We start from the raw sequence: 23,228 nt of genomic DNA on the forward strand, positions 1-23,228 counted from the left end.
TTTGCAAGGTTACTGCTCTTTAGGTCCCACGGTGACTGGCGTCAGAGTGCAGTGTTCACAGGATGATACCTGCAGTCATATCTCAACCTAGTGGTGTTGGATCTCTCCCTAGTCCTTCCTCTCTCCTCTCGGAACATCGAGTCCTTCAGTTGGAACCAATAGTCAGTGGGCAGAGGGCAGCCTCAAAGGCCAGGTCCTGCCTGGTCATGGCCCAGACACTGTGTGTGAGCCCCACCGTGCTCACACACGAGGCCAGAGCCACCTGTCCTGTCACGTACCATGTTCCTATGTGGAGGCTGGAATTTATTGACCTCCCTCCTGCTCCTCATCAGCTGGGTCTGCTCTCTCCACTCCTGCAGAGCTCTCTTGTCTCTGGAGAAGAAGCATGGTCACATTAAAGTCACAAGCTGTACGGTTACTTCAAGCAGAGCTCGTGAGATCTGCTGTCATTTCAGATTCACACGCCTTCTCCCATCGACCTGTCCCTAGAGAGTCAGTGAGAGGCTGGTAGTGCCTTCCTTTCCTCCCTTCTCCCTTCCCTTTCCTCCCTTCCCCTCCCCTTCTTCCCGTCCCTTCCCTTCCCTTCCTTTCCTTTCTTCCTTCCCTCCTCTCCCCTCCCCCTCCCTTCTCCTCTCCTCTCCCCCTTCCCTTCCCCTCCCCTTCCCTCCCCTCCCCTCCTTTCCCTTCCCTTCCCTTCCCTTCAGCTGAGCTTCTTCCAGTCACTTTGAGCAGAGACAGGGGTAGGCAGGTTCCAACTGAGACCCCCCCGGGTGCAGGGTGCACTTCCTGCTGCAGGCTGATACCCTGCTGTGGCAGCCGGTTCTTCAAGTCCTCCTGGCCAGGGAGGAACCAGCTAGGCTGCAAGCACTGCATCACAGGCTGCAGACCCTGCTCAGGGTCATGGCAGCTTCTCACAAGATACTGACTGGTCTTTCTCTTTAAATAATGTGTGTCTTCCATCTCACTCAAACCCAGGGGCCAAGCGAGACTCTAGGGATGGAGTGTTCACAATGGCCAGAGTGGTAGGGATGCAATGAGACCTTGCTACATGAAGGCCACCTCTGCTGTCCCAAGTCCACCTGCCTGTTGGAACCAACTCTAGCCATCAGCTCCAGTGGCTGGCGCCTCAAATCCTGTTCCAGATCAGCCTCTTCTTGCCCTCCTCAGAGACATCTGTGCACTGGTTCATGCTTATCTTGCCTTGGCCTGGGCCTCCCCATCCCTCTTTTCCCTCCTGAACTATTTATTCCCTGTCTAGGTGCCAGCGCTCCCTGGGTTCCAACATGGGGTAGAGAGCTGGGTTCCTCCCCTATACCTCCTCCCAGGTGAAGCTGTGTCCTGCCACCCACCTGGAAGGTCCAAGTCCCCAGCCCCCAGTGTTCAGACATGCTCTAAATATTCCACTTAGCTTCTAAACAAGGGATTCCATTTCCTCTGCCTCCTCTCCATCACAAGGAGCAGAAGGGATCTGCTCACCCTTCAGGAAGCTCCTAATTGGGCAAGTGAGAGCCCCATAGCTGCTCAGCAAGGGACCACAACACAGAGGCAGGACAATGGAGATAATTCACTGGTTATTTGTATACAAGGCATGTTCCCAACAAAGGTGAATGACCCACTATGGAAGAAGACAACCAACTACAGGGTGTCTGGTATGATTCTGGCCATGGACCACCACAGACGCTGCTTGTGAGCAGTCTGTCCCCATTAGGGCCCAGACAAACAGAGGCAGAATTCCTGATTGTGGCCTCAGAAGGTTTATTTATAGCCAGGCTTCAGAGGGAAGGAGTGGGAGGCTTCAGATATCTGAACCTGATGTGGCCAGGATCCCAGATCCTGACAGGACAGGGAAGGAACAGTAAGGAAAACTAAATGGGAGAGAAGGTGAAGTCAAAGGCGTCACGAGGGATATGGCTAGGGAGCTCACAGAGGCTATGGGCATACAGAGTCTACCCTTGCTTTCACCACACCGCACATGTCCACTGGGATCCCCCACTGGCCAAACCCAACCATGAAGCTTGGGGCCCTGTGGCACTGTGGATGTGGTCCATACTGGCTGGCTGCAGGGGGCCCGTAACAGGACACAGCTGGGTTGTCAGTGGAGCTGTAGGGCAGAGGAGAATAGCTGTTGAGAATGGGATAGGTGACAAGCTGGCCACATGAAACCAAGGGTGGGGATTGTGCCATTGTGCCACCAACATGAGAGAAGCTCACAGGCGACCAGTCATGTCTGGCAACACTCCTTAGATATGATGACGGGCCCTAGAGATGGTCAGGGGAGGAGAAAGGCACTTGGGTGGGTAGGTGGGGCCCGCACAAAAAAGCCCAAGGCACTTGCAAATGCAGGCAGGGGACAGGAAACTGCCCAAAAGGTGCCCATTAACTACCGCTGTGCAAATCCAAGGAAAAGTCTCTGAAAAGAGCCTGGGCATTTCAGAAAACTACAGACCATGCAAAATGTGTGAGGATTCCAAATGAGGGAAGGTGAGCCAGCCTGGCCAGGAGAACAGAAGCCACCAGACCTCTTCTGAGGCTGGTGACAAAATCCTAGCAGCAGAGTTGGCTACTGGGCCCCCAGTCCCGATGCTATCCCATCCCAGGCACACCTCCTGCGCTGCTCCAGCAGTGTCTCCTCTCCTTGGAGCTCCCGGAGGGATGCCATATGATTGCTCTCCAGCCGTTTTGTATGAACTGTGTTTGGGTATGATGAAGGGAGGCTGGGAAAGATGCCTTTGAAGGAGGTGGACTTCTTTCTAAAATCACAAAATGATTATAGCTGAAATGTAACTTTATGATGTTCACTCACATCTGTGGGAGATACAATGCTGACTATGTGCAGATTTAAACAAAATCAAGACCCCTGCTCCTCCCCAATAAATAACAGAAAAGCTTTAAAGCAGGCCTGGATATAAAAAAACAGTCACTGGTCCCAGCTATAGCAATCCAGGGAAAGCATCAATCAGTACTGATCCATGTCAGTTGAGGATGCTGCCTCCAGATGTCCACCAGCTACTGGACTGAAGTCCACAGGAAAGGACATCGTTAAACCATTCCCAGGAGGCGGCACAGTGTCATCAGGGGAACCAGAGGGAGTGTGGTCACACACTGAATACCCCAAGCTCTCAAGTCACTTCAGTCTCCCAGGGCTGAGGCCTGGTATCTCTGTCTGACAGAGAGACAAACTGATGAAGTACTTTTAGAGAGTGGCCATGATTGCTGGAATAAGTTATCATAATTATTCATCACAGTCAGTGTAAGAGAGGAAAAGGACTTCTCAACAGCAGGGTAGATGCTATTGCTTTCTGCCTGTGACTTCGCACTGAGAACATGACAGCAGCCTCAGGCCACCAAGATCCCATGCTACAGCGCAGGAGTCCAAGAACTCCAAAACTTCTTGGCTGCCACCTGTGTGAATGCTTTAAGGTTTTGATAGATGTTGGAGTCCAGGAAGTGCACAGACAGCTCAGTGGGTAAGGTGCTCGCTGGACAACGTGGAGACCTGAGCTTGGCTCCCAGGCACTCATGTAGAAACTCATGTAGAGAGGGCAGTGGTGCACACCTGCTGCCCCAGCACTGTGGGGGTGGGGGCAGAGACAGACGGATCCTAGGGGCTTGTTGGCCAGACAGACTAACAGAAATGGCAAGCTCCAGGTTCAGTGAGAGACCCTGTCTCAAAGATCAAGGTGGAGAGTGAGACATCCGAAGTCATCACCTGCTCTCCATATGTGCACACACGGGCAAGTACACCCATACATATGCATGTACACACCCCCACAAATAACATTTACAATGTTCAAAACCAGAGTATACCTAAAGAGTCCAAGCAGGCCCCTGCCTGTCATCTCCAGACTCCCCAGCTCCTGTGGATATCTTCCCAGATGCCCAGCTAGAGTTTTAAACCACTGGCTACTATCAGCTCCAAGACTCTGTCATCCATCCCCAAGAGCGCATGATTGTTCCCTGAGATATGATGGCATACTCCTTCTCATTCTCTACATGTGCAGCACCACAAACTCACCACACACACCAGCTGCATGTACACACATCACACACCACACCGGAGCCAAATTTCATCTACATGGCCTACTCTGCCAAGTGCATTCTGTGACACTGGTCTGTTCTGGTCCTATACTCAGGACTGATTCGACATACCCTAAATGATGGTTTTAGAACAGATGAGCATTTTAGAAAGTGGACCTGGTGCTTTAGATGATTACAAAATAACTTTACAGCTCTGTGAGATCAGGCAAGTCTGCCTTAGCGCTGCCTTACCTGCCTGTGGGCCCTGGCTTCCGGCGCCTTTTCTCCTTGGCATTTAGTGCTGCCCTGAGATTTGGAGGCAGCTCAGCAGCCAAGAGCTTCTTCTCCGGAACGCCCACCTTCTCATTCTCCACAATCTCCTGCCTCAGCTTCCAGAAGCGCTTGATCTCCTCCTCACTGGGCCAGTTCTCGGAGGAGGCACTGGATTTGCGGAGCTCACTCAGGTCTAGCCTGTCCATAGGCGGGAAGAAGTCAGCCTTCTCCTTCACCACAGCCGCCTCATGGCTCAGGACATTAAGGTCTTTCTCATTGGACGTGCTTTTACAGGGTTGAGCCGGCACAGGGCACGGAAGGTCCTTGAGGCTCATCTTAACCTCTGAGACTTCTGGTGGAGTAAAATGACATTTTAGTACTTGTGGGGCCAATCTTCATTGTCAACCTGTCTGGATTTAGAATCACCTAGGAGACACACCTCTGGGCGTTTCAGGGAGGTGGTTCCAGAGGGGTTTAACTAGGAGGAAAGATCCACCCTGAATGTAGGGGACACCCAGATGGAATAAAAAAAAAGGAGAAAGTGAGCTAAGCACCAGCCTTCATCTCTTCCTGCTTCCTGACCACAGACACACGATGACCAGCTGCTTCCTGTACCTGCTGCCATGGCTTCCCCACTCGGAGTGTATCTTCTCGAACCCCGAGCTAAAATAAGCCTTTCTTCCTTAAGTTACTATGGTCAGGCATTTTGTCCTACCACAGCGGCCTGGAAATCAGTATCACTCTCCGGGATCAATGAGCAGCCAGGGCCACAGTCTCTGTACCTTTGCTGAGATGTCTGGAAGGAGGGAGGGTGTCCACTCAGATCCGGACTAGCTGGACCCCACAGGCTGCCACAGACCCACAGCAGCTTCTGGGCAGGGGATGGACACACTGCTTGAAGAGCCCTGACCCCCTCGCACCTTCTCCACCTATGGTATCTTTTAGCCCATTTGCATGAGGCATACTTGCCACCCTTATGGACATTTCTGCCCCGCTACCCCAAGATATCTTGCATCTTTATTTCCAATTAAAAGCTATCCCATGTGCCTGCTGTTCTTTGGCAGTGCTTTGCTGACTTTTAAAGATTTTAATTCCGTGTGAACTACTGAGAAAAGACAAGTCCAAGGAATATTCACTGCTGAGTCACTGTGGCTCCTGCCCACTGGGGACATAGACTGAAAACTTGCCCGGACATAGACTGAAAACTTGCCCTCAGATGGGCAGGGCCTCTGAACCACGAGCCAGGAGGTGCAGGATTGGACAGGACTGGACCCCACCATCCAGCATCTCCTGATTTTAGATACTTAAACATCTTGGCCACTTTATCATTGACCACCCCTTCCTTGCATTTGTGTAAAACACAGAGCAGGGGAGACTGCCAGTCACAAACTTTACCACAGAGCCAGGGTGTCACATGGACTTCCTGTCATCATCTGTCATGTCACGGAGGACCTGCACCCCCACAGCTGTCTCCGTGGCACTTCTTGCACCATTTCCTGGCCCCAGGCCCAGTGCTTTCCTGGAAGGGTGGTGCATTCAAGCTCCTATGCCTTTAGCTCCTCCGGTCTGGAGCACAGCTTTAACTCCTCTTCACGGCATTCTCACTTCTGAACAGTGCAGATTAGCTGCCGGAATGCTGCTTTCTCGTTGGGGTCTGACATGTATGCCCTCTAGTATCCTGTACCATGTGCCCCAGGTGTTGCCCCAAGTCCCTGCCCCCCACCCCTAGCACAGTGGTTGCTGCATCCAGACTCTCCCTCCTGCCTCTCAGTAACCCATAATCCCATGCGTACTCCTGCTCCTGACAGGCATGAAGAGCTTCCTACATGGCCTTTCCTCTCTTATCCTGTCCTTGTCAACCTGCCCTTAGGGGACTTACGGTGCCATTTGCACCCTCTCAGAATCTTGCTACATGCTGCCTCTTCCTAAATTATGTGCCTTTACATAGGCAGTCTAGGGCACTGGAAGTAGATGCCACCCATGGATGAGCCCTCGGCTAGGTCCCCATGCAGGCACAGGCACCCTTGAGACTCAGCACCAGCACTCTCTAAGCACACAGGTCTCCCAGGGGCTTGCCTAAGTACAGCCTTTCACCTTCCCTGGATGATGTCCAATGCCGTTCTCTCTCAAGTTTCCTGAGACACCTCCAAAACCATCCACCGGCCCTTGAATCCCTATCTCAGAACAGATTCTGGAGACACCAACGAAGGTCTTTCATGAATATGATTGTTTAAAACATTGCAACCCAGGACATTCATGATGGGTCAAGGCAAAGACTGACTCACCATCCCCCCCTCCCCTCCCCTCTTCTCTGGCTGGTTAATATGTTGACAAAATGGGACAGATTAGTAAGCATCCTATAAGGGGACACTATGCTTTTTAAGCTAGTTCCTGGTATCTAGGCAGGAACAGGATACGCATCATGGAGTTTTTTAAAAAGCTGTCTGGGGGAGCACAAGGCCCCCCAAAGCAGCTGCTTGCTAGTGGTTGGAGGCAATGGCTGCTCCACTTGCCTTCTCCCATGAACTTTTACTGCATTTACCCAGAAGGTGTGGACTGCTTCTGAGGTAAATGATGCTTGAGCCAGGGCAAGACATGGCATTTGGGCCAATGTAGGAGTTAGCATTTGCCATGGGAGCCCACAGAGGCTGGAGATCAGCTCTGCCTGGTTCTGATCGGCACTCCCAGTCTCCATCTAGTCACAGAAAATTCTCTACAAACCCTGAGGTGACTCATCTCCTGGAAAGGCAGTCTCCACCGAGCAGATCCGTAGGAAGGTCAGGATGGCTACCAAGCCTTTCTGCACGATCAGGTGAGGAGGGAATTCCAGAGGGCAGTGTCTCAGGTTCAGTGCCTTCAGTGTGGTGACCTGCCCTGCAGTGGAGGGAGACTTCAGTACTCTGCCCAGTCCTTAGAGGGGGACCCAGGAGGGACAGGAGAGCAGAGATGACAGATATCTGAGGTTTGCTTTAGGAACTCTTCAGGTAGGGCCGGCAAGATGGCTCAGTGGGTCAAGGCACTTGTCACCAAGCCTGATGACCTGAGTTCCACCCCTGGGACCCACATAGTGGAAAGAGAGAACTAACTCCTACAAGTTGTCCTCTGACCTCTACACTCATGCCATGGTACAACTGCACACTCACAAAATAAATAAATGCAATCAAAGTTATGAACAAAACTCTTCAGGGGAGACAGATAGTTAATGGTAACAAAAAACAAACTAAACAGCAGCAACCTTCAAGTGAAATTCACAGCAGACAGTGCCTACATTACCAAAAATTTTGTATCATAAAAGCTGTATGACAGAAAGAAAAGAAAAATAGGACCTGTACCAAGGAAACAGGTGTCAGACACTGTCCTTAGACAGCCCAGATGCCAGGATTAGATAAAGTCTTCATCAGCCATTATAAACACAGCCAAAGAAATGAAAAATAAAGATACATAACTAATTCGAGGAAAATCTCATAAAACACCTAAACAAATAGAAATGCTAATGAAACAAAGCATCAAAAAGTACCAACAGTTCTAGAATTGAACATGACAATAATTGCCTCGAAGAGTTTAGCAGAGGACCTCAGCAGTGGGCATTAGATGGAGTTGGGGACGCAGCTAAGTCAATAGAGTTCTTGCCTAGTATGTGCAAGGCTCTGAGTTCCATGCCCAGCATAAACCAGCTATGGTGGAACATGCCTGAGATTCCAGGTAGAGTCAGGGAGATCTTGAGTTCAAGGTTATCTTCAGTTACATGGGGAGTTCAAGGCAACTTGGGCTACAAAAGACTCTGTCAAAAGGAAGAAGAAGAGGAGGAGGAGGAGGAGGAAGAGATGGGGAAAATGGGTAGTGGTAATGGATATTTATCATTCATTCATTCATTCATTCATTCATTCTTCTGTTTCTGTGGAGTCAGGGTCTCACTCGACTGTTGCCCAGGCTGACCTAAATACCCAGCAATCCTCCTGTCTCACGTCCCAAGTGCTGGAATTACAGGCTTAAGTTACCAAACCTGGTTGAATTGACAATTTCTAAGAATGACATAGGAATCCACTTCCCACCCCAGTCTCAAGCCTAGGTGAAACCCAGCATCATCTTTCGTATCTGCTCTTGGGTATGACAGACCAAACCATGGTCTTTATCTCCTCCCATGTGTACCCTTTGGGCACTTCCCCCTCACTCCCACTTCTTCATGGGCTTCATGGCCAACTGATGATGTCAACAAGAGAAACCGAGGGGAGCCAAAGATGGCTGTCCACCGCCTTTAAGACACATAGTGCTTTAGTGACAGAATGACACCGACCACTACCAGCTGCTTACTGAGAACATCTGACTCGGTAAGCAGCTATCATGAAGTCACTTGATCCTTATGCCTGCTGCTCCCTTCCCTTCCAGCTGCCGGTGCTCAAACTTCCTGCATGTCAGTAACTTCGAGTGGGTTGCATGCAGCTGGCTTCTGCATTTTTATTTGGCCTGAGAGTCTCTGCCTTTTAAATGGCAAAGCACCACTCACCACAGAAAGCTAGTTGGAGGATCTCTAGTTGTGTATAAACTAAGCAGCAAGCTGTGGCAGCTATTCTTCCTAATTAACCAGGGTGACTTGGAATCACCTAGGAGACACACCTCTGGCGTGTCTAGGAGGTGTCTCCAGAGAAGTGTCACTAAGGGGAGGTGAACTCACACTGAATGTGAGTGGCACCATCTCACGGATCCGGGTCCTTCACTGCAAAGGCAAAAAGCAGAAAGCCATGAGCACCAGCATTCTGTGCTCTCTGCTCCCTGACCTGTCCCAGCTGCATATTCTGTCCCAGTGAACTCTGCCGTGCCTTCTCTGACGTGAGCCAAAACAAACCCCTCCACCTTCAAGCTGTTCCCGTCAGTAGTGAAGAAAATAACTGTGACACAGCTCATGGGTGAATTGCACCAGAAAACATGTGGAGCCGAATGACAAGTCAAAACACGTGGATGCAGCAAAGGCCGTGTTTAGGACAAAGTGCAGTTCAAATGTGTGTTAGAAAAAAGATCTGAAGTCAAAGCCCAAGTTTCCAACTCAACAAAGATGAAAAAAAAAAAAAGTGAATCAAACTTAAGCAGACAAAGAGAGCAGAAACCAAGACAAATCAATGTGTAAAGGAGAAAACGAGCGCCCTCCTTATCACACAAGGGAGTGAGTGGCCCCACACATCCACTCGGGCCTCCGCAGCACGTGTGAGCCAAAGGATCAAGGAACTGAGATTAAGTCCAAAGAAGGGCACTGAACTCAGGCAGCTAGGACTCAAGACTGGCTCCTGTGGACAGCAAAGCCACATGCTGGCAGCAGGCAGCACTGTATGGCCAGGTTTTCTTAGGCTGCGTGCTATCTGCAAAGCTGTCTGGCCTTGGCACAGACAACACACATAAGTGTTAACAACTCCTCTGCCTGAGAATGGGCATGAGCTCTACAAGGAACTTGGAGACAGCCCTCTGGATGTGCCTGTGGGGGGAGTATTGTGATAAGGTTACATAAAGGAGAAACACCGTGGGTAGCACCATTCCCAGGGCTGGGATCCTGCGCTGTAGAAAAGGGAGCAAACATTCACCCCTTCCTGCCTCCTGACTGGGGGTGCAATGTGACCCCCGCCACCTTCAGTTGCCCACCATGAAGCTCTGAGCTGCGAGCCCAAACAATCCCTTTCTCCCTTAGCTGCTTTTTTTTAACCAGTCAGGGTATTTTATCACCGCGACTGGAAAAGCAACTAATAAACTGGGAGAAGACCTTTGAACAGCTCTGCCTCCCCTCCCTCCAGCATGCCTCCCCTCCCTCCAGCATGCCTCCCCTCCCTCCAGCATGCCTCCCCTCCCTCCAGCATGCCTCCCCTCCCTCCAGCATGCCTCCCCTCCCTCCAGCATGCCTCCCCTCCCTCCAGCATGCCTCCCCTCCCTCCAGCATGCCTCCCTCCCTCCAGCATGCCTCCCCTCCCTCCAGCATGCCTCCCCTCCCTCCAGCATGCCTCCCCTCCCTCCAGCATGCCTCCCCTCCCTCCAGCATGCCTCCCCTCCCTCCAGCATGCCTCCCCTCCCTCCAGCATGCCTCCCCTCCCTCCAGCATGCCTCCCCTCCCTCCAGCATGCCTCCCCTCCCTCCAGCATGCCTCCCCTCCCTCCAGCATGCCTCCCCACTCTACCACAAGCCTTGGGGACCTCGAAGCATTTTCACTTTATTGTGGTACTTACCTAGCTCAACGGGTAACATTTTGATAGGATTTCTTTCTAAAAGCAAAGTTTTCAAATGTCTTTAAAAGAAAACAACAACAAAAATACTTTAGAAAGCAGAAGATTAAATGACCATCTGTAAAATATAGTGTCCAAGTCCTCATTTTCCTTTCCTTGATCCCTGATGTCCTAACACACACCCACAGTATGCACCATCAGCAAACACCTCAGAATCAGAAGGCAGCCCGAGAGCTACACTGAACTCTGTCTCACACCTGTTCTGGTTGTTTGTTTGTTTTTGTTGCTGTTTTGTTTTTTGTTTTTCGAGACAGCATCTCTATGTGTAGCCCTGACTGTCCTAGAACTCTCTCTGTAGACCAGGCTGGCCTCAAACTCACAGAGATCCGCCTGCCTCTGCCTCCTGAGTGCTGAGATTATATTTAATTCTTAAGACTGTACCCATTATTAATTTGTTGCTTTCTCCTTCTCCTTTACTTCTCAGCGACCCTCAGCAGAAATCTGGCTCAAGGTCTCAGATGGCCTGTTCCTTCATTGTGCCGTCTACTTGAAGGTAGGGTCTAATCTCATGGCCAGTGCTAGCAGAGGACAGGGCTCTAAGCCTGAGCTACACCCAGAGACTCTGAAGATGCTAAAATCATTGACCTCTGGACTGATGGGCTCAGTGTGGCCATATCTGATGAACCTGAAGCAAAGAGAAGGCATCCTGGGGTGCAGAGCACTATACCTCAGGACCCCAGAGTAAAGCTCATGTCGGCGTACTTCATCATTCACCCAAGTGTTACTTTCTCAGGAATTCTTATTATTTGAAGTTTGTTTTTGAGACAGTTTTACTCTATCTCATGGCTGGCCTAGACTTTGCTATGCAGACCAGGATGGTCCCAATTTTTCAACAATCCTCCTGCCTCTACCTCTCCAGTGCTAAGATTACAGGCACATACCACATCTTGCCTTATTTGAAACTTTTATGAATAAACTTTTCTTTTTTGAAAGATTTATTATTTAAAAATGTTTTATGTCTGTGCATGGTTTTTATGGCTTATATGTATGTATGTGCACCATGTGCCCATGGAGGCCAGAAGAGGGTGTCAGGTCCCCTGAAACTCGAGTTATAGATGGTCATGAACTGCCCATGTGGGCATCTGCAGAGAACCTAACCTGCTCTTTGAACCACTGACCTATCTCTTCTGCCCTAAGAAACTTAACATGCTGTGCACAGAGGCTGGTTATTTGAACCTTCCTGACTCGGCTCACTGGCTTTGCTGTCGTGCCCTTTAAATCTGTTCATTAGGAAAGAAGCTGCAAGGACATGCCAGCTCTCTGTGAGCTGACTGCGACTCAAGACAGGAGACTCAGCAATGTGCCCTGGGTCTCTCCAGCACCCAAGCCAAAGGCATTCCAGTCCATTTGGCTTGAGTTCTTCTGGAAGAGTATGTATAATATTTAATATTTACCAAATATGAAGCTGAAAGTATGCAGGGGGTTACTATCTTATATAACAATACCCACATGATGATGACCCTGTGCCAGTCTCAGAGGTTCTATCACTAATCGGACTGTCCTCACAGTTTACCTCAGCACCAGCTTACAACTGAGCGTATACCTGCTGGTTTGTAGCCTCAGGAGAACGAATCAGCATGCCTTGTTTTAATCTCTGCGCCCACACTCACACATCCACACACAGCAGAGGGGGGCCTCTGATGATACTATTGTTTTAAATATATTTTTTTTAACTTTAAAGCCTTTAATGAGCCCATAATTACTTAAAATTTCTAATTAATATGTTTCAGCCCTTTAGCAAGTGGATCTAATTTCAATGACATAATGGGTGTAAAATCAGAGGCTCAATTATAAATTAAACAACAGAAAGCAGCTGGCGTTGGCTGTCAAAATCCAAGGATTCCAGTTCTGAGAACTAAGCACCCCTTTTGGGAAGAAACAGGAAGTGGGCCCCTCAGCAGCAGAGTTCACATGACCTTAACCCTCAGGGACAACAACTGCTGGACATACTGAGTGCTAATCATCAAATAATTTGTGGATGAAACCACTCAGCTATCCCAGCACAGAAGATGGTGTCCTTGTGAGGAAGAAAGCCACTCTGCACAGGACACAGGCCCAGAAAACCAGGTGTCCTGGCCAGGCAAGCAGGACTGGGTGGAAACAGCCTAGAGATTCATTCAAGAAATCCAGCTCGGTTGTCTCCCCACCAGCCGGCCAGGCACATGCTCGCCCCCATCAGTCCATGCATGCTTCTCCTGCAGGCTCCAGGGTCTCCAGGGCTCCAGAGAAGGGTTCCTGGTGTATCCCCAGCTCAGACTCACCAAAAGCAAGCTGCTTCCTGCTGAGCTGGAGACTGAGGGGCAAGGGCATTTGTTTTCACCCTAATTTGTGTGAAGTGCTCACTTTTCCTCCCCATTTTTATCTAAATTTCTTCATACAATACATTTTGGTCAATACTTAAGAAAAGGTGCTTCCCGAGCAAGCAAGGCACCTCTGCAAACCTTATGCTGGTTTGCAGTTGGACTCATGGTCTCCTCACTGGGATATCCCTACATGGGTCCTGGGGTCAACCTTGGACACCTGTTTTCTATCCTCATGTCAACGCCAATCCCAACAGCTCTGAGGTCCTGGGAGGCCCTGCTTCAGTCACTTGGCCAAGCCTCCTACATGGACCACTGCCCTGGCTGCCTGCCAGCTCCTTCTATCCTTTGCCCTACAGCTTCTTTCCTCAGGCAGTGATCTGGGCCAAGTCTAATTCTATCCCTACCTACGTTCAGTTCTTTCAAAATACATTTCAAAGTTGAGAATACAGATCTCAAACCTTGGAGGCCTTCCTCAGCCTCATCTCCTACCATGTCCTCAACACCTGGTAAGTGCCTGATAATTTCAGGGACTTGTCTGCCCCTTTCCTCTGCCCAGATCTATGAGGTGAGGAGGAGGGTCTGAAGGGAGTATCCAGGGTAGATCTAACATTGGTACAGGAGGACCCAGGAAAGAAGGTGGTGAGTCCGCAGCCTGGTTGTCAAAGGTGGACTGGATTGGGCTCTGCAACTGGGAGTTCCAGGAAACCCTGGGCAGCTGGGGGACAGGGATGTGGCAAGACAGTCTACACTGCTTGCTTGAGAGTTTCTAGCTTTCCAAAAGGGGGCAAAGCTCTTCCCCAAAAGCCAGAGAGAACTCTCCAGGGCCCATGGAAACACATGGCTGGGTTTTTAACTATCCAAGGTACTTCTGTTCTTCACTGGCTTCCCACAGCAGAGTCAGGGTGAAATCAGTTGTCCAAGAAACACTGTAGACTTCCTTGCAGAGGCACTGAGGCTGGCATCTTCCACCGTGTCCAATAGCCCATCATAACATGGTTAGCTGCAGCACCCAGAAGGGCTGGCCACGCCCCTGCGAGCTGCGTCTGAACCATCTGGACTTTTTTATTTTGAGATGGCAACTCACTATGTAGACTGGCTCAAACTCACAGTGATCTGCCTGCCTCTGCTTCCTGAGTGCCCAGCCCAGTTGAAGACACATCTAAGAAGCAGACACTTACTTGTGAGAGCCGATCCCAGAAGGAAGAACTTTGATCTTGTTGTAACGGAGGTCCAGCCATGTCAGGTTGGGCAGCAGCTGGAAGAAATCCCTCGGAATCCCACTGAGCGAATTCCTCTGCAGGTGTAATTGCTTCCACAAAAAAGGGCCAGTCGGTGAAATTTAAAACAGGATGTATCCAAAAACCATCTCCAAAAGGACTAAAACAACCACAACTACATGTCAAACCAAAAACAGTTACCCTTAAAGAATACAAACAGTAGACACAAGAACCAGAGGGATTTAAAACCTAAAACTGTTTTCCCTCTCCTTGGCCACTCAGTACCATGCTCACAGCAAACCCAGTGAATAAAGAGTAAGAGCCACATCTGACTCATTCCAAGTAGGTATATGGAGGAAGCCACGGGATACAGATACATTCTGCTGTAGCATAATCTGTGATGACCAGCCACACAGAAAGGAGCCATCGCCCAGGTAAGAAGACATGATACATGTGGCTTGATCTGAGCCCTGTGAAATTCTGTCCTGACTTTGAAAGCGCAGTGGATGCTTGAAACTATGGACAGCACTGAGTCATTTCCTATTTGTGCACTCCCACGATGTAGTGGAGCAGCGGAAGTCGGCAGAGCAAGAGAGCAACACTAACCAATAATGCAACAGAACGGCTACAAGAACACGTTTTATAAATTATTAAAACGGGATTTGTTCCTGATATTCTCTATTGGTCAATCCTGGATAAGGGGAAATGCTATATATATTTATATGAATTATCTATGTAATATTTATTATATATAATTTATATATGAAATTTTATTTTTTTTTGCATGTGTGCATGGTGTGCATGCATGCAGCAGCATACATGTGAAAATCAAAGGACAACTTTGCGGATCCAGTTCTTTTTTGTTTTTGTTTGTTTTTCGAGACAGGGTTTCTCTGTATAGCTTTGCCCCTTTCCTGGAACTCACTCTGTAGACCAGGCTGGCCTCAAACTCACAGAGATCCACCTGCCTTTGCCTCCTGAGTGCTGGGATTAAAGGTGTGCACCACCACTGCCCAGCGAGTGTGTAATTTTATAGTCACACTGTGGTTGGATTATAGGCCATTTTAAAAACACCTCCATCAATGCTGCTGTTACATGCTGTAAAAGCATTATTGTCCACATTTACACCTGTATCCACACTTGCCATGGGGCAATATTAGATGTCCAGAGCACTGACCTTAAAGCCAAGTGGCTTGAGTTTAAATCTCGGTTTCAAAATCTATTAGCTCTGTGACCTTGAGCAAGCTCCTGCATCCCTCTGTTCTCAGTGTCCTTGCCTGTAGAGTGGGGGTGATGGGACCTCCCTGGCAGGGTGGCACAGGAAATGTGAGTGTATCAGCCACAACAATTGTGCTGCTTTCCTACTCCAGGAGTCATAGGCAGCTTCCCCTGGCAGGGTTTCGCTGCTCCCAATTCTACTGACCCCATCTTTCTAATAGAGATGACTTCCAGGTTCTTGAAGAACAGTGATTGGAATCAGGGTGTTCTGTAAGCACCCGGTCTGCCTCCTAGCAGCTGGCATGGTCTCTGGAGAGCAAAGTGGGGTAGGGGTGCATGGTCTGACACATGCCCTCAATTCCATGCTTATGCATACTTCCAAATACACAGAATACACACCCCACATACAACATGTATGCCCCTATGTACATGAGAACGTATGTCCCCATGCACATACATTCCCTGGGCACATAAGAATACACATCCACATCCATATACATGTGCCTGTCTCCAGACATGTGAGGATACATCCATTCCCCCTTCTCACGTGTGTACATGCCTTCTTCAATTATATGGTGGCAAATGTCCCCCCATACAACATGTTTATGCCTGCATCAGACACACGAAGAGACACATCCCTGTACATGTATGTGTATCACTGGACACATAAGGACACATGTCCTCAAAGACATGCACATGCAAGCCCCCATCATGAACCTGCTTGGCCCTTGGTTAGAGCAGAGGCTTTAACCTGCTCAGGCATGCTCTTTTCCTCTAGTGTAAGCTAATCCTGATACTCAAGACTGGAAACTAGGGTTCCTTCTGAACGTGGGGACATGAACATTAGAGAGGCTAACATGCTCTCCCTCCCCAGTGAGCCTGGCAAGGCTGCCTCCACTCTGTCTGGAGTCAGTCATGCTGCGGTGCCCTTCCTCTGAGTTCTAGGGTGAATAGGGTTCCTTCCACGTCCTCTGAGCATCAGTGTTCTGGGCATGGAATTTTCAGCTTCTGGGACTGATTGCTACACTGTTGCAAAATGCTGCCCATAATCCCTAACGGTCTACAGCTCTGGGTAGTTACTACCTCATTGATTTTTTTCTCTCTCCAGGAAGGGTTTCTCTATGTGGCCCCGGCTGTCCTGGGACTCACTCTTGTAGACCAGGGTAGCCTCAAACTCTGAGATCTGCTGGCCTCTGACTCCCAAGTGCTGGGATTAAGGGTGTGCACCACCACCGTCTGGCTGATTTTTTTTTTTTTTTGCCATAGTAATACATTCATGGCAACACCTGTCTTCTCAGTTATGAGTCTGGGTTAGACATAAAGGATTTTGGAATTTCCTCCTTCCTTTTTGGATAAAGGCAATGGGTACCTCACAGCTGGTACCAGCTTAGCTGGACTCATGAGAAGGAGAGCTTCACTTCTTAGTGATTGCCATGTGAACAACAGTGGCCAGAGGAGGTGGGTCCCAGCAATTAAGAAAGCACTCCTGGAGGCTGATGATAATAACATCCAGACACAGGCCAGGGGAACTGTGAATCTGAGGCTAGTTTGGGCCACATAGCAAGGCCCTGTCTACAAAAGAAAAAAAAAGGGGGGGGGGGCAAGAATGCCAGCTAGCTCTCGTGTCTTGAGAGCAGACATGGGCAGAGCGAATGAACAGCTTACTTCAGTGCTGTGACGTCCCTGACAAGGTCTTTATGTATGCTACTGCGTCATCTTACAACAAACCACCGTAATATTTCTAGGTTCCAGATGAAGCTGAATGCAATCTAAGGACATTCTGCGACACAAAGGGCAGTGCCAGCACTGCTGGGGACCCTCTATCCTGTCTGCCACCAAAGCTACTTGCTCCAGACAGCACCCGGACAACGCAACATTACTAGGAAGTGCCCTGAAGGAGGGCCCAGCATGAAGGAAAGCTGTGTACAACATCAGCAAAGTCCAAGACAACGAGAGAAAGCTTCCAACTGTTTTCATAGTCCCCAGGGCCTACAGAAGGACACGTGTTTTAAATCAGAGACCCAGGCTGTTTGGGCAGGGGTCTCCCCCTAGGCTGATCTCAGCCTGAGGCTTTCCCATGAAGAAACACAACCCGCAGGGTAGAGAAGGCTGCCCCATCCTGATACCCGGCTCTCTCTGTTGCCTGGCACCGCATCTCAATTGCTCTTTGTTGTGGTCGGCCCCGTGAAACCCCAGTTAACCCTCCTGCTCCTTCTAGAATTCACCTCTTCTAACAAGAGGCACAAAAAGCCCAGTGCTGATTCTGCTTCCAGCTGCAGGCCACCTGTGCGTCACACCCTCCCAGGAATGGGGCACTTACTTGAAGGTTGGGAATTTTAAAGAACTCTCCCAAATGGCTCAGGCCTCTTTGACTCAGGTCTAAAATTGGTGAGGGAGAGAAGATGACTCCCTCAAAACTTGTTTCATCATCTCTGGAAAGGGAAGCAGGCATGCTCTTGACCACAGCTGTATTCTCGGGATCATTGGCAGCCTCCTCGGCCACTGCCCAGGAGCTGGTGTCCTCCATCTGATGCCCTCCAGTGGCCACCGCTCATCCTCCTTGGTATGGAGTCACCTGGAAAAAAAAAAAAAGGGGTGGGGAGTGTCCTAGCAACCAGAAGTCGCGCGGGGCAGGGCGCATCTGCAGGGGCTTGACTGGCTGAAAAGGCAACGGTGCCACGAATTTGGCTTTTAAACTTGTAAATATTGGAACACAAGAAGGCACTGGTTAAATTCTTTGCTCCTCACACCGTAACACAAAATTTAAAGAAGAAAATGATACTATGATCTGAGAAGGAGGTTCAAGTAGCCCAGGCTGGCCTCTTAACTCACTGTGGTGAGCTTTGAATTCCTAATCTCCCTGCATCTACCTTCAAAGTGCTGTGACTATAATCAAGTGTCTACCTGGCTACAATTTAACGTTAACTGGAAAGTACCAGTGAAAAGAAGCATGCTGGATGAAAACAGAGGGAGACCTTTAAAGTTTGCAAACCACCTACAAAATGGAGAGGGGTTTCTGGTAGGCCTGTTTCCTTTTCCCACCCTGGTTCTCTGCCTCAGCAATGACAATCTTACATCTTAGTGCAACGATCCTTTTGCTTAGCCAGAGTATACTTTCAAAATAATCCTAGCAAAGATGATGGCTGGAATGCTTAAAGGTTTGAGATCATCTGTCAGCTAGTCAGCCCAATGACTGGCACACGGGCAGAAGTGTTACTCCCCTTTAAGGAGAAGGTAACTTTTCAGTTAAGGAGCTGACCTCAAGGGTGTACAATTCATGGGGAGCTTAGGTCTGCTTGGCAGGGGATGTGTCCCGGGGCTCCCTAAGGTCTCCAGGTCTTTGCACAGTCTATGGTTTGCTGTTTCTTTTTCTTTCTTTTCTTTTCTTTCTTTTTTTGTTGTTGTTTTATTTTGTTTTTTGTTTTCCGAGACAGGGTTTCTCCGTATAGTTTTTGGTGTCTGTCCTGGATCTCGCTCTGTAGACCAGGTTGGCTTTGCCTCCTGAGTTGTCGTCTCCCTTTTTCTCTTCTTCTTCTTCTTCTTCTTCTTCTTCTTCTTCTTCTTCTTCTTCTTCTTCTTCTTCTTCTTCTTCTTCTTCTTCTTTTCTTCTTCTCCTCCTCCTCCTCCTCCTCCTCCCCCCCCCTCCTCCTCCTCCTCCTCTTTTCTGTCTTCTTTTTTTCCCTACACCTTGGAATTAGGAGGAAAAGATTCTGCCTCCAACAGATTACATTGTAAGGAAAATGTGTTGACAAGTGGGAAACGGGACTGGTGGTGCGGTTTCCACACTGGGGCTGGGTGTGGCGAACTCGACATTTGGGCCTCAGTTTCTATCCTCGGGGGCGCGGCCACTGTAGAGGGTCAAGGGACCAAGTCATAGTACTTTCCCAGCACCGTGCTATCAGAAGCTAACGTTCAAAGGACCCCCAGCAGACCCACAGCGCGGTGGTCCTGTCCCGCAGCGGGGATACGGTCCTGCCACTCAACCCCGGAGTCCACATCCTCCATCCCGGTGGCCCCGCCCCACAGCTCGGTGGCCCCGCCCCACATCGCGCCGTCAGGTGCCGCCTCCCTTCCGGTCCGGCCCGGCCAGCGGCGATTGACGCCGCCGCATCCTCCTCCTCCCCGCCAAGCCTCCTCCACGCCCACCTGCGACTCCGCCTCGGCACGCCGGCTGCCCCGCCTCGGAAGGCTCAGGCACCGTCTAACAAAGGGGCCGCGCGACCCACCCGGTCGCCACGGAGACGCGGCTGCTGTACGGAGGCCCGAGGGCGTCAAGTCGCGGGGCGGGGGTGGGGTGGCTTCGGTACGCGTGCGCTTACCGCCTCTTATGCTAGAGGTGGGTGACGGGGCTAGGAAGAGACTTCGAGAGGGCAGGCGGGTGGATTCGGGGAGGGCTTGGGAACCCGAAGGAGATCGAGCGATGCTTTTGCTGACCAGACCTTCTTCCAGCGAAATGAACCCTCCGGCCGCAGGCTGCTCGGAGCTGACCGCGGCCCTCCGCGCCTGCGCAGAAGCGGGCTCCGCAGTGCCAAGATCTTGGCTCCCAGGCCGGTGCAGGGTTTGAGGCAGAGAAATGTTCATTCGGCAGGGCCTGGCGGCACAGACCCTCCGAATGTGGAAACTTGGAGACCGCCCCTGCCCATTTAGAAACCTGCAGGGCAGGACATTCTGGGGGGCAGGTCAACCAGGTCCATACACCCTAAACCACATCATACTCCAGAAAAAGGGATCCTGATAGAAAAGAGAGATTACCAGAACATGGTGGACTGCCTTAAAACCAGATTTGGTGGGGATAGAAACTCTGTCGCGGGTCCCAGAAGATCCTGAGCACTGAGGTGATGTGAATCACTCCTTTCTGTCGGTCAGAACTTGGAGATCTTAGAAAGTTCCACAGTTCTTAGTAATATGTCACACACAGGGCGACACAACACGTGATCAATCTAAGGGAAACCACCGGAAGTGAACTGGTCTGGACAGTGAGTTGAGCCCTCAGCTATGGTGGACGTTAATGTAATTTTGCTAAACATTTTTGAAGCAGCAAAAGCAGGAGCTTTCCTGAAGGTGTAAGATGGAACCAAAGTGGAAGTCTTGAGCTGAAAAAAAAAAAAAAAAGCAACAAAATTGGTTTATTCGGGCTCAGTGGGTAAATTCACTGAGCTGATTCTTAGAACCTAGGTAAAGGTAGGAGAGAACCAATTCCACAAAGTTGTCCTGTGGCCTCCACGCATAACCGTGGTACCTCCTATATATATGCAATAATAAATTTAAATAATAGTTTTTCAGTTCATTTATTAGCAGATTACGTAGAACTGAAGGTGAGATGGGGAGTAAATTATATTTTAAAAAAAAAATCCCCAAGCAAGAAAACGATAAAGCTTAGAAAACTCAAGAGATATGGGAGTCCAGTGGCCCAGGTATGTGTGTGGCTGGGTGTCCTCTGATCAACTGCCTTTTTTTTTTTTTTTTTCAAGACAAGGTTTTTCTGTGTAACAGCCCTGGCTGTCCTAGAACTCGCTTTGTAGACGAGGCTGGCCTCGAACTCACAGAGATCCACCTGCCTCTGCCTCCCGAGTGCTGGGATTAAAGGCGTGCACCACCACTGCCCGGCTTCAACTGTCTTCTGATGTCCCATCAACACAGCACAGATGGATGCTGGCAGCAGAATTCCTGTTTGGTTACATGTTGGTAAAGGCTGAGGCCGAGAGGAGCTTCAGGAGGCAAAGCAGGCAGGCCGTTCCCGCCTGGCCACGCATGCATGAGAGAGCCCTTTCTGATGGCTCGGCCAGTGAAGTGCCCACCACACATGCATGCGGACCTTGAATTAGATCCCCAGAATCCACTTGAAAGGTTAGGTACAGCAGGGTAAGTCTGGAATCCCTGCTCTTGGGAGGCAGACAGGTGAATTCTTAGGGTTCACTGGCCAACCAGCCTAACCCACTTTCCTCCAGGCCAATGAGACCCAGTCTCAAAAAACAAGAAACAAGGTTGACAGCTCATGAGGAACGACATCTGAGGTTGACACTCAACCTCCACACATGTACCCATACCCACCCACATGTGTACACATTCCACCTTCCCAGCTACTAGGAAAATAGAATTTCACACCAAACTGGACATTGTATTATTCACATTTGATCGGTAAAATGAGAAGCTTGGTGTAATGTCCATGTGCTGACAATCCCAGGGTCCCCCTGCTGGAAACTGGTGTCCATAGGCACCTTGGAGAACCACTGGGTACCCTAACACAGCACCCAGAGCCTGTTGCCTCTTCCTACTGTTATCTTAAGTTTTGATTTCACTTAAAAATCCACCAAATTAGTTTTTGTATTCAACTGTTAATTATATGTAGGAACTTATCTTGCCATTTTTTTGTGCTCACTCATTATCCAGCTAAAATGCCTCTGTCGAGTGGTTCTCCTGGCAAGTGTTTCTGGGCTGTTCTCCTTAAGCTTATGAATGTACCCTCTTTATGTTCGTCTAATTCTTGAATGACTGTTCAGCGGGTGCAGAGTTCCCTGTTGACAGCAGTTTTTTATCAGAACTTTAAAGACATTACTTGCTGGCTGCTGTGGAGAGGGCTGCTGCCAGCCCCACGGCCATTTCAGTGAAGGAGTCCGTGTCTTCCATCCCCATCCTTGCTCTGAAGCCCCACTCCTGGGTCTCTAAGTCCACACCAGGTTTCACTCTGCCTGCGAAGTCCCTGCCCTCCATTCAGCCTCTTCTCAGCCTTTTTGGTCATCCCATTACTTGTCCTCACCCCGACATTGGCTCACATTGGTGGGAATCCCTCCCTGTGCCCACCCCACCCCCCAGCTCAGAACTGCCCTTCCTGAGAGTTATCCATCTCTGTTCTTATGGACCATCTGCCAGCTCACTAAATCTTTCCACTAGGGTGCAATTTGCTTCAACTGTTGAGTTTCTCAAGTGACTTAATTTTGCATGTCTAATTCTCTCTCTCTCTCTCTCTCTCTCTCTCTCTCTCTCTCTCTCTCTCTCTCTCTCTCTCTCTCCCCTTCATGCAGCATATGTGCATTCAGGTACACACATGAGGTTGGAGGACAAGCAGTGTCATTCCTCAGGTGCCTTCTTCTTTTTGTTTGAACCAGGGGTTCTCATTGGCCTGAAACATGGCCACACAGGCTAGGCTAGCTGTCTAGTCTCCTCCCATGTTGCTGTGACTGGGAACACAAGTGCCCACCATTGCATTTAGCTTTTTATGTGGATTCTGGGGATCTGAACTCAGGTCCTCAAGCTTGTGAAGCAAGTACTTTACTGACTGAGCCCAAAATTCAGAATATATAATAAAATAAGGAAAAACTTCTATAATTCAGTAAGAAAAATATGACAATACACTTAGATTAATGAGTAAAAGAATAGGAACCAAAACTTACAATAGAAAAAGGGAAAATGCAAATACAATGATATATATATAATATATTTATTATGTTTTATTTATACATATTTATTGTTATATATAATATACACATACACAATTTTTATATATATATATATATATATATATATATATATATATATATATACGTATATGTATATGCACCCTCTTTCAACTACTAGAAAAATAAAACTTTATCCAAAATTGGAAGCTGGGTGGTGGTGGCGCACGCCTTTAATCCTAGCACTCGGGAGGCAGAGGCAGGCAGATCTCGGTGAGTTCGAGGCCAGCCTGGGCTACAGAGTGAATTCCAGGAAAGGCTCCAAAGCTGCACAGAGAAACCCTGTCTCAAACAAACAAACAAACACCCAAAATTGGATGTTATTTTCAACACATTTGACTGACAAAATGAGAATCCTGGTGTAATGTCCATGTGCCGGGTCTCCCTGCTAGGAACTGACGTCTCTAGGCACGTTGGGCAGCCACTGGGTACTCCAGCACAGGAACTGTATAGATCTGAGTTCTAGATCGGCTGTTCGAGATGTGT

At 49.3% G+C, this 23,228-nt stretch overlaps 1 protein-coding gene across 6 annotated transcripts in view; it reads right to left on the bottom strand.

The window, feature by feature from the left end:
* Lrrc27 (leucine rich repeat containing 27) overlaps positions 1 to 20,180 on the bottom strand; it is a 32,006-nt gene extending 11,826 nt beyond the window's left edge. Inside the window, exons 1-8 of one of the 6 annotated variants that reach the window (XM_052761041.1) lie at positions 20,041 to 20,180; positions 17,609 to 17,863; positions 14,032 to 14,162; positions 10,494 to 10,552; positions 7,012 to 7,164; positions 4,270 to 4,642; positions 2,604 to 2,750; positions 279 to 372 (exon numbers count right to left, since the gene is read on the bottom strand). In XM_052761041.1, the coding sequence (XP_052617001.1) occupies positions 279 to 372; positions 2,604 to 2,750; positions 4,270 to 4,642; positions 7,012 to 7,164; positions 10,494 to 10,552; positions 14,032 to 14,162; positions 17,609 to 17,815 (1,164 nt within the window). In that variant the 5' untranslated portion in view covers positions 17,816 to 17,863; positions 20,041 to 20,180. Of the gene's footprint in view, positions 1 to 278; positions 373 to 1,738; positions 2,102 to 2,603; positions 2,751 to 4,269; positions 4,643 to 7,011; positions 7,165 to 10,493; positions 10,553 to 14,031; positions 14,231 to 17,608; positions 17,864 to 18,547; positions 18,658 to 19,434; positions 19,566 to 19,607; positions 19,805 to 20,040 lie in introns of those variants that run through there. The other 5 variants (XM_052761038.1, XM_052761039.1, XM_052761042.1 and 2 more) reach the window with 5 other exon arrangements.
* Positions 20,181 to 23,228: the final 3,048 nt, after the last annotated feature.

Source organism: Peromyscus californicus, unplaced genomic scaffold (assembly GCF_007827085.1).
Source record: "Peromyscus californicus insignis strain IS unplaced genomic scaffold, ASM782708v3 Scaffold_4__1_contigs__length_199733344, whole genome shotgun sequence".
NCBI classification, from domain to species: Eukaryota; Metazoa; Chordata; class Mammalia; order Rodentia; family Cricetidae; genus Peromyscus; species Peromyscus californicus.